This window comes from Alosa alosa, chromosome 14, assembly GCF_017589495.1.
Source record: "Alosa alosa isolate M-15738 ecotype Scorff River chromosome 14, AALO_Geno_1.1, whole genome shotgun sequence".
In the NCBI taxonomy this organism is placed as follows: Eukaryota; Metazoa; Chordata; class Actinopteri; order Clupeiformes; family Clupeidae; genus Alosa; species Alosa alosa.
In genome coordinates this window covers 9,312,883-9,323,801 of record NC_063202.1, presented here as the reverse complement: position 1 = coordinate 9,323,801, position 10,919 = coordinate 9,312,883, and the positions used below count along the sequence as shown (strand labels likewise).

At 41.1% G+C, this 10,919-nt stretch overlaps 1 protein-coding gene and 1 long non-coding RNA gene across 4 annotated transcripts; one reads left to right on the top strand and one right to left on the bottom strand.

The window, feature by feature from the left end:
• The first annotated feature begins 803 nt into the window (after nucleotides 1-803).
• Nucleotides 804-4,066, top strand: LOC125307334. 3 transcript variants are annotated; one of them, XR_007195686.1, is made up of 4 exons: nucleotides 804-988; nucleotides 1,334-1,402; nucleotides 2,859-2,991; nucleotides 3,669-4,066. It is a non-coding gene; the product is annotated as an uncharacterized LOC125307334 (long non-coding RNA). The 3 variants fall into 3 exon arrangements; XR_007195685.1 differs by lacking the exon at nucleotides 2,859-2,991; XR_007195687.1 differs by lacking the exons at nucleotides 1,334-1,402; nucleotides 2,859-2,991.
• Nucleotides 4,067-5,725: 1,659 nt separating this feature from the next.
• LOC125307333 (protein phosphatase 1 regulatory subunit 3D) lies at nucleotides 5,726-10,914 on the bottom strand. Its single transcript, XM_048263255.1, has 2 exons — nucleotides 10,777-10,914; nucleotides 5,726-10,272 (listed from the first exon to the last, which is right to left on the bottom strand). The coding sequence occupies exon 2, from the start codon at nucleotides 10,043-10,045 to the stop codon at nucleotides 9,128-9,130; it is 918 nt and encodes a 305-aa protein (XP_048119212.1). The 5' UTR covers nucleotides 10,046-10,272; nucleotides 10,777-10,914; the 3' UTR covers nucleotides 5,726-9,127.
• Nucleotides 10,915-10,919: the final 5 nt, after the last annotated feature.

The window sequence follows — 10,919 nt, the reverse complement described above, 5'->3', positions numbered from 1 at the left end:
TTAGCCCGAACAACCGCAAACAGTCTTTGCGCACCGAGTGCGTGGATTACTATCTACTCTTCATGATCAGTGGGCTGATTTGGATCCGCCAGATAATTTGTCTGATTATGTCTCGGGGTTTCGCCGTAGACTCTTTTCAGCGTGGAGATTGGCTAGTGACCGGTTGCGGGAGTCGCAGAAAAAAATGAAAAAACTGTTTGACCGTCGCTCCGAACATCGAGTGTTTAGTGTGGGGGACCAGGTGCTTGCGCTTCTCCCTGTCGTCGGTTCGCCGTTACAGGCTAAATACGCAGGGCCATATAAACTCCTGCGTTGTGGTTTAAATGACAACTATGTGCTCTCGACCCCCGATAGGGGCAGGAGAACATGGAGGTGTCACGTGAATCTTCTCAAGCCTTTTTACCATCGCGACCGCAACAAGCGTATTGTTTCGCCAGTCCAACCCGTGGTGCTGGTGGACAGCTCCCCGTTCTCAAGTGCTGTTCATCCGACGGTGGCAGAAAACGGTGGATGACTGTGTTTTGCAGGGTCGTTTGAAAAATTAAAAAAATTAAAAAACTTGTACCCTGTGTAACCCTGGTTAGTCAGCCTGTTAAACAGTAGTGAATAGGCATGACATCAGAGCAGGTAGAAGGACTATAAAAAACACTTGTATGTATCTGCAACTAGATAAACCACAAACGTCCATATTAGAATTAGTTTTAATATTTTAAACATTTTTTAGAAATGTATTTCTTAATATTTTCTTTTGAAAATAAGTCTATCGCGTGAGCTGATAGTCTTGCGAGATGTTAGAACCGGAGCCCACTTCTTCCTTGAACGATACAGAAGACAGTCGAGGTGGTGAAAGCCACTACATTTACCTCGACCACCATTATTTAACTTTGAATAACTTTGAAGCGAACAGCCCAGGATCATCTATGAACTTAACATCTTACGTAAATAACTACTTTAAACAACATGAGAAACTTTATTTGCATCTATTTGGGTAAGAGAAACATTCTAATCCCTAGTTAGCGATTGCTAGCCACCAACGCTAATTCAATGGTAAACTAGAAATGCAATTCCGAGGAATTACACGAGGGGATGCAGTCTGCTGGTTAGGGTGTTGGTGGGGCTGTTGAGCTCGCTGCTAGCTGGTTGGAAGGGTAATTGTGATACCTGCAAAGGTGCTTTTGGAGTAACCAAATTTGAATCTTGTGTGACATGGCATTCTTGAGATATCATACTTGAGATTGCTAGCCACCAATGCTAATTCAATGGTAAACAAGATATTGTCAAGTTGTTGTCATAAGCGTACATCTTGTGACACACTTTTATTTAATTCTTTAAGTACTTTGACCTCTTTCTGAGCAACCCGGCGACCTGTCTTCGCCCATATACGACGCTTGATCCCGCATTGGTGAGCTTTGTTCTACCATTAACCATCAGTACCTAGGAATGCTAACAAACGCCATTCACTTAGACTGGGTTTTACCGTAGCTACTGTTACTACGGCTAATTGTTTACATTCGAGAGTTAACGGTGCTACAGGCTAGCGGTGCATCAAATTTAAACATCACATCACATCACAACACATCTTAGCCTACATTACACTACACACACACTCACATGATACATTTTCTTTTGTTATTATTATTTAATGCTATATTATACTGTTTGAGAAACTTAAACGTGTACTTTAGGTACACAGTTTATTTTCCTGTTGTTTAAGCTTGAAGTCATTCTGATGACTGTAGGCTAGAGACATTGCATTATATGCAACAAAGCGATCACTGCTTTATTAGTTCTTAACTGCTTTCTTTATATGCTGAACCCAACCGCCAACGTTTCTATCGTGTTCCCTTGGAGAAGAGGGAGGTTTTGGAGAAGGAGGTTCGGTATTTGTTAGATAATGGGTTGGCTGAGCCTTCTTTCTCGAGCTGGTCGTCGCCCTGCCTCCTCGTTAAGAAGTCTGATGGTACTTTTCGTTTCTGTACCGATTACAGAAAACTTAACACCGTAACCGTGACCTGTTTCCTCTACCCCAAATAGAGGATTGCGTAGACCAGGTAGGGTCTGCGAAATTCGTCACAAAACTAGACCACTGAAGGGGTGTTGGCAGGTATTGTTAACGGAGAAGGCACGCGAACTGTCAGCGTTCATTACGCATAATGGGTAGTTTTCTTACCGTGCTATGAGCTTTGGCCTCCGCAACGCGCCGGCTTGTTTTCAACGATTAATGAACCGTGTTGTGGCTGGTTTAGAGGGGGTGACAGTGTACCTTGACGACGTGGTTCTTGTGAGCAACGACTGGTCGTCTCATTTGAAGCGGCTGCGCTTGCTTTTTGACCACCTTGCTCAGGCACGGCTCACGGTCAACCTAGCAAAGTGTGAGACCGTGACCTACCTGGGCAAGGTGGTAGGACAGGGGCAAGTGCGTCCGATATGAGCTAAAGTGAGGGCAATCGATAACTTCCCAGTTCCAGAAACTAAACGTGAGCTAAGGGTTACCTAGGGATGGTTGGTTTTTATCGCTGTTTTTGTAGAAACTTTTCGTCGGTGGTCGCCCCCTTAACGGATTTACTCAAGTCAAAGGCATTGTTTGTTTGGACTGGCCTTTCAAAATTCAAGTGGATGCCAGCAAGGTCGGTGCTGGAGCTGTGTTAATTCAGGAAGACGATGATTGCGTTGAACATCCAGTTTGCTTCTTTTTGCAGAAGTTTGCGTCTTATCAGAGAAACTATTTGGTTATTGAAAAGGAGGCCCTCGCATTGATTTGGGCGCTTCAACATTTTGAAGTTTATGTTAGTGGGCGTTGTTCACCTGTTGTTATTTATAGCGACCATAATCCTTTGACATTTCTGCATTCTTTCCAGAATCCCAACCAATGGCTGATGAGGTGGTGCCTCTTTCTTCAGCCGTATAATCTGGATGTTCGGCACATTAAAGGCCCAGAGAACATAGTGACAGATGCTCTCTCGTGTGCCCCAGAGTGTGCAGAATGAGTGTGTGAGTGTCTGTGTGGATGTGTGGGATTGGATGTATGTTTGTGTCTGTAGGTTAGTATGCCTTCTCAGTTCTCATATTACTATTCAGCTGATGGTGATGGTGGGTGGATTGGGGAGTCTCTAGCCCTTGTCTTTAGTCTACAGTGTTTATGTCTGTGTTTTTGGATATTCTTTGATTATGATTATATTGATGTTCAGGAAACTGATTGTTTCCTGTTTAGAAGGGGGAGGGTGTGACGCCCCAGTGGGCGTAGCTTCCGCCATGCGCTACGTTGTATTGTCTTGTGTCTGTTCGCAGGTGGTCGGTATGCTGACTGATAGTGATTGGCTGATTAAGGAGGATGGTGCACCGGTGCACAGGTCACCTGACCCCTTTCAAGGCCGCTGGTTCCCATTCTGGGGGGGGGGGGCAGCAGCAGCACGAGGCGTTTGCCTTTGTGCCTTTGGGTTGTGTGCCTCTTGTAGGACTATATGCTCAGTCGCTGCCTACACCTGCTATCGATTGTCTTTTTGTCTATCTTGTTGGTCGCAAAATAAACTGTTCAGGCTTGCTAGACTACTCCGTGCCTCCTCCATGTTATTTCCCCTACTGGGCGTAACAGTGAGTTAGAATATTAAAGTGAACATTGTGTTTTTTGATCCCAGGCAATTGTACTGATGCAATCGATTCCCTTGCAGGCATCTGGGTCATGTTCTGCGCTGTTCCGCCTCTAGCAGGTGAGTTTTAATTATCTCATAATCAATCGCTGGTGCCAGACGGTCACAGAAGGTAACACTGGAGGAAGGGCTCCATGATCTCGTCTCCTCGCTTCTCCTCTCGTCTCCAGGATCTCGTCTCCTCGCTTCTCCTCATCTCCATGATCTCATCTCCTCACTTCTCCTCTCGTCTCCATGATCTCGTCTCCTCGCTGCTTCATGTAGACCTTGGAGTGTTCACTTATCTCATGAGCTCTGGGACCTCAGTCCCACCCTCTGCTCTTACAACTTGACCTTCATATCCCATCTATGACATGACCAAAATAGCAACCAATAAGTCTATGCCCACTGAATTAAAATGCTTGCACTGTTATACTAAATATATAACTTCAGTCATTCATTGCTTTAAAATTACAACTGTTAACAGATGTATGTTGCTGTTTATTCATGGGACAACATGAGTTTTTCCCCACGCATTGATTTTATTTTCCACTCTCATGCATCAAGTGAGAGCACCATAGATTTCAATTGACTGATGGGTGCTGCTGAGGTAGCTAATTTGTTTCAAACCAGTGACTCAAAGCCAGTGAGTTCAAAGCTATCAAAGCTGGATTCAATTTCATGGAACAATATTTCCTGGGTCCGTAGTGTTGTGTTCAGGGAGCCATGAGCCTTGTTTTACACTGGCTGAGCTCAGGTGCCTCACATAATCGCTCTAAAGACAGAGACAGATTTTCTAGACCACTATAGACCAAACCCTGCTGGAAATGTGTGTAAACTAAACGTATCAATACCACTAAAGTTACTCAAACTAAACTTGGTTCAATAAAAGAAGCCAAATATTGCGGAAACTTTACCCACAGACCTAAACAAAAACATTGAAATGTCAAATGTCAAAATTAGTTGACGGTCATTCAAATTTGCTGTGGTCTCTTAATTTTGCATATGACCGTCAAATCATTCTAATAATAATATAAATGCATTAAATCAGCGTTGTGCTTTAATACCACAACTAGTTTTTTCCATTTAAAGTGATGGAAATAATGGGGCACAAACAGACAGCAGATGTACTCTGACATATAAACAGACTGGTACACTAGTCTATTCCAGTGATAATCTTGTCAACTACACTAACTAACTGTGCACATTCCAATATGTCTGGAAAACCTAATAATTCCTTGGGAAACTAAGCTTAACTTTCATATTGTATTTTCATAAACACCACAAGGAGCAGGATAAGGATCATCTACAGTATGTTTGTGATAAGCAGACCTCTAACTGATGTCTTATGTAACAAAATAACAGAGCCCTTTGACGCAGCCTTTCTAATAGCTTGTGTTGGTAGTCACAGACAGCCAACACCCTCCAATCTGCCTTGGGAAAAAGAAATGCAGAGGTCCATGGAGGCTGATGTTATCTGATATGGATCCAGCACAGAAATAACCCTGAAAACATCACCCTGGTACATGTTTATATCAAGCACAGCAGCACCAACAGGCTGATGTTCCACCCACTGCTGAAGGTCCCAAAGGCTACGAGACCCTGGAGCTTCTGCAGAGGAGACAGCCAGAGCGGACACACAGGATAGTGGTGCAGTCACTGTTCTCGCTACAGGATCTTTTTAGGGTACAACAGCAATATTTAGTCTATGATTAAAGGATGTATTATAATATGTAATTTAATTTATAATGGCAAAAAGGGGAAATTAAGGTGAACACCAAGTGTTCATTATGAAAGAGTTACTTGTATGAGTGTAAACTAGATATGTTTCACCTCATCTGATAGAACTGAGTGTTTTTAGGGGTTTGTAAGCCACAAAAGTGAAGACCATCAATTCATACACCATCCTTATGCCACATATAATATGACAGTAATGACTTCATAAGTCTAATAAATAAATAAATAACTACATTATTAATTGATTGGTTATTATTATTAGTATTAATGTATTGTATAACACTGTTATTGTTTCTATACTATATAACAATCACACTGGCAAATCTTTAAGATGAGTGACAAAATGAGGCATAAGCATTAAGTTCCATCACGAAAAGCCTTTAATACCACGAATTAGTAAAATATAGGCTAATATAAATTACAAATCCACTGTAAAAGTAACAATGGGTATTTTTTAGAAGCTGGTCATGCAACAGGTATGGAGTGGAAAATGTACATTTAAATACAGATTTTCTGAACTGAAGCTTACAGCTTAACTGAAGACGTACATGTTGCATAGATACAAAAACAAAACCCAGCCAAATTTCCAAAATTATTTCTGAGACACAAAGTGCAAAATGCCTAACCATGTGCACAAGAAAATACAGTACAGTAAACAAAATAAATATATATATGCAAAAGTGCATGAAAATAGCAGTACAACTTGGTTGAACAAGTTTCTCTTAGATGTTGCTACATTTCAGAAACTTTTTTTTAAACTGAACAAGATGCTTAATCAACATAGAACTGATCTGAAAAACCTAATTACAATCATTCCTGCCTACATGTCATATCATCTCATCAGGGAAAGTGAAAGGTGCTTCTGGAAGCTAGACTATTGTCCATCAATTCCAGTCCACAGTGTGCAAACCAAGCCAAAGACTTTTGGCCCTCATGACATTGTCAACAGTGTCAGCACTTTATCATCAAGCACATTGATACACATTTTCATTCACATTAACCAGACCCCTGGATTCAGCCTCCTCAACACCTAATTGCCAGCCACAACAAAATTAACTTTGTGGTGCCATTCATTTACCTCCGACATCTCAAACAGTGCTTCTGCTTCATTTAGAAATTGATCACAATGATTGTAAGCGTACATAAATTTGAGCAGGATAAAAATAATAATAACAACAATAATAATAATAAATTCACAGTAATGTGGGAATACAGTCATTCTTACAATCGGTCAACACCCTTCTTACAGTGCATGTAAACTAGAACAATTAAATCAAATAATGTTACACTCTGCATCTGCCTCTGTGTGTGCTTACTTTTTGGGCCTAACTACTTTCTCCATATTGCTAAGATATACATTAATTACTCACTCTTTTTTCAACACTAACCATCTATGTGAAAGTAAAAAAAATAAATGTTCTAACATTGTATAATTTGATGATAAAATGGCCTACTCAAAGCATATATTACTATTGCTTTGGTCGATGTTCATGACTGACTGAACCAACTATTTTCACATTTTCGGACTGCAGGTACACTGATGCACTTATTTATAGTAAAACTGTCACAACAGCAGTTTATAGCCTCCCTCTCACATAAGTGTCAGGGCATGTTAGGTTTCACTATAAAATCCATCAGTCTTTGTAAGATAATGTTCAAGTTTCTTTACTGTCTGGCAGGCCTAGTCAGCTCCAATTAAATAAATATTGTGCCAGTTTTACACAGTAACATAAATAGTATGAAGGCAAACATTTTCAGTGATAGCTCCACACCAACTCATAACTTGACGAAAACAAATCTCCTATGACATTCAACATGTCATTCAACACAAGTCATTCAACTCAAGTCAATCCCCTCTATATTACCATGATGGACAGAGGATGGACAGAGGACCAAAACAAGCACATTTTAAAATGACTGAAACTAAAGAGAGCATAACATGCAATGGAAGATATCCCAACACTTCACTGACTAAAGTTAACAGAGATTAACCATGTGACCTGACTTTTAACAGGCCTTGTGATGACCAAAAAATGAACATAATTTTCACTCATGGAAAAACAGATTAAAGACCAAATTAAATACCAACACTTCAGTAAATTCATTGCACATTTTCTGATTGCTGGAGAAGTGGAATAAATGAACAGTGATTGTAACATAGAGCCTATACAATATTTGGCTTGCTGAAGACTTTATGGCACACTGCTGTAGTTATTTACAAATTCTGACAGACTGCTTTTGTGGAAGGCAGAATCCTTGATGAAAGGATATTTCAGATGTTTTGGAAACAGATTAAACAAAATCCACAAAAATACTTCTGGAGGATTATAAAAAAAACTGCCCATGACAAAAGCTTTCTTGTATCATTGTAGGGCTAGATTTACTAGAAAATAAAAGGTGTTACCCTGAACCTGAATAAACATATTCAACCTGGATTTACTGACACTGTATTGTATTGTGAGATTCACAATAAATATGCCTTTTGAGATCTGAGGTAAACAAGTCCATCAACAAAACAATGCCTGCAACACAAGTCAAGAGAAATACAATTTCTACTAAGTCCATTTCTGTCCTGTCACTGTGAATGTACCACTGCATAGCCTACACAGACTTGTACAGCTGAATCCTTGTGTCAAGGAAAAAACATGAATCCTACTGAATTTGTAAGGCAGTAGTCTGAAGCATTGTTCAAAGGAGTATCCCTCCACCACATTCCCTGTAGCCTGCAACCTGTTTACTAAGAGACCAAAGCTTACATCGTATATACTTTGTCCAGGAGAGATTTACAACAGTGTTGAAGAACAGTATTGTGTCTGACAAGCATATATGCTATGCTACGAGTTTAATTTTACAAGTGAAATCAGTGACATCAGTTTGACAATGCTGACTGATCTGTGCTAGCTTAAGAGTGGGTGGGGTGTTCTATTGCTCCAGCCACTGTTAATACTTTTTTTTATTTTATTATTGTGTGTAACCTAATTTACCTGATTCTGGGATTTCATTCAACTTGGCATGAGGTAGGCTGGGTGGATGCTACGTTTTTTCACCCTATAGGATAAGCTATTGTTCGAGTATCACATGCACCAGACAGGCTGTCTGAATCTGCCAGTTAGTACACTGTGTACCAATGTCAGATAGGTCTACCCTTCGATACGATGGGCTAAGGCATAGATAGAAGTAAGCGAAATATAAGTATGACATGCATTTTTTGTAATATTGGACACTATGGTGAGATCGTATTGAACCGATTTGTAGCTAAAATCCCATTCCCACGACACTGAATGATGCATTTACGATTACAGCATTCAACTGTTGGCGACAATACTGCCATGACTAGACATTGTGTAACCACGTAGACATAAACCGTAAAGTAATATTAGGATCTTGTGCAGAAGGGGGCAGATGACTTCGTTCAGTATCTAAGAAAGACACTGGCTTGTGATACGTGAACTACGCATATGCTATGCGTTTCCTTCTGCACGTGCACATGTTACATAAAAGTCAATAAAAAACCGACTTGAAATGAAACGCGTCTACATTAACTGTTACAATGCAATCTGAAGACATGTCATATTGAATGTAACACCCAGTGTAAGGACAAATTTGATTGCCAAAGAAGTGATGAGAACAAGTCCCATAAAGCTAACAAAAGCCCTAAGCAGAACCGGCGTTTGGGTAGCATTTGCCTTTTCTCAAGGTCTGATAGGCTGCAGCAGGAATTTACGCATAAAAACGCACAGTGTGACGGCGATCGCTATGCACGTTTAAATAAAATGAATCCAGCCATCCTCCCATTCCCGTGGCGGCGAAATTTTAAACTTGTGGCGTTTCACCTTGTAGTTATTCCCATAATTGTTGTCCCAGTATTCCTCTCCACCGACCGTGTACTTTATTGCAAATTGCAACGTACCGCCGCTCTCCAAAAAGGTAGGGACAACCATTTTAAATGAGAACCTGTCAGTAACTCCATCATTCGATTGTGGAACATAGGATGCCAGACTATCCATACATGTCATCCAGTTGTTGAGAGTATACCTTACAGCAACGCTCTTTTCGAATGCAATGTTTAGGACCCTTATAAACCCAGAGAGGCTGAAATCGTCACTCCGAACACATTCCAACAACACTTTTAACTCTTTCACTTTCTCTATAAAGTCGGGGAGAGTGCCTGGATTTGTGAACTCCATTTCCATCAAAACAGTTTGGGTAGGCACAGAAGGAAACTTGTCAAATCTTTTGAGAAAAAGGGGAGTCTGACACCTGAATTTGGCCAAGATGCGTTCTGGAACCTCCGGCACATCAGTGTCGTCAAAGTGCCTGACCGAAGTAAGCTCCAAGCCCAAAGAGTCTGCAAAGCGAACCTTCTTCTGACATGATGGGCTTCTGGTCCGACAAATCTCAAGCTTGGCTCTCTCGGTTGGGGTCGGCAAAGACTTGCACCTGCGGCGCAGTGTTGGACTCTGTGGCGGTTTGAGAAAGCTTTCTCTACCCCTGGGTCTTTCTTCCACCACCTGGAATTCCAATGGCTCGCAGTTTCCATTTAGGTCCTCATCTCCCTCTTCTTTCACTTGATTCACAGCTGCCAAGCTCCCGAAAAGCCCAGCAATACAACTGTAGTTTCTCGGGATGCAGTTCTTTGGAGGCAGCATGACCACGACAGAGTGCAATGCTTCAGCTTCCATAGAAGGCTGCAGAGTGGTCTACGTGGGGTGCTGCTCGGAGTTTTTGGGGATGCTGAAGGCACGTCAGGTGTCCGGTGACTTGAGCACGTGTCTGAAGCTGTGGTCGTTGTTAGTGACACTGCGGATTTCTTAGCCAATCTTTTTCATGCAGCTGAGAGAGCAGCCGGCGCATAGAGAAATAGTCTTGGAGAGGCACACCCCCTTTTACTTTCAGTGCCGACAAGGTTCTGAAAATGAAGATATTCGTAAGAATTAAATGACATAAGAGTGTAATTATGATAACTGTCGTGGTGATGTGAAAGCTGCGTAAAGCGTGACATGATTTTCACATGATTTTCAGAGAGCAAAGCGATGATGGTACAGTCGTGCTGAAAGGGAACACGATGTGCCGACTTGATGTCTACTTGGCAAAATTACTGAATTTCTAATGTTACGTAGCTTTACAACACCATTTAAAACTATTACTATAAGAAACTGTCATTTTCAATTAAATAGCGTTTTATATCAATGTTATAGCCTATTAGTTATTGCAAGTGAGCTGCTGTCAAATTGCACACTGCACACCAAAATTGAGTACGTATGAGGAAGAAATAGACATAGTAATCACAAAATAATAAGCTTAATAGCCTAACATTTAGGCTTAACTATTCTTGCCAATTCTATAATATATTAGGCTACACACTTTATCTTGGCAACACACCAAAACTATTTAAAAACATGAAAGAACTTACCCTTCCAATTAACTCTAGGAAATAGATGCAATGCAAACAATCACGCTGGTATCAGCATGTTACAAGTAACTGATACATACTTGCAAAGATGAGGATATGTGCGCGGTTACTCTTTGTTCTGCTTTCTACCCGCCCCCCTCCCC

Bases quoted from the DNA above. Each gene is read 5' to 3' on its own strand.
- LOC125307333 (XM_048263255.1), bottom strand. From the start codon at position 10,045: ATGGAAGCTGAAGCATTGCACTCTGTCGTGGTCATGCTGCCTCCAAAG.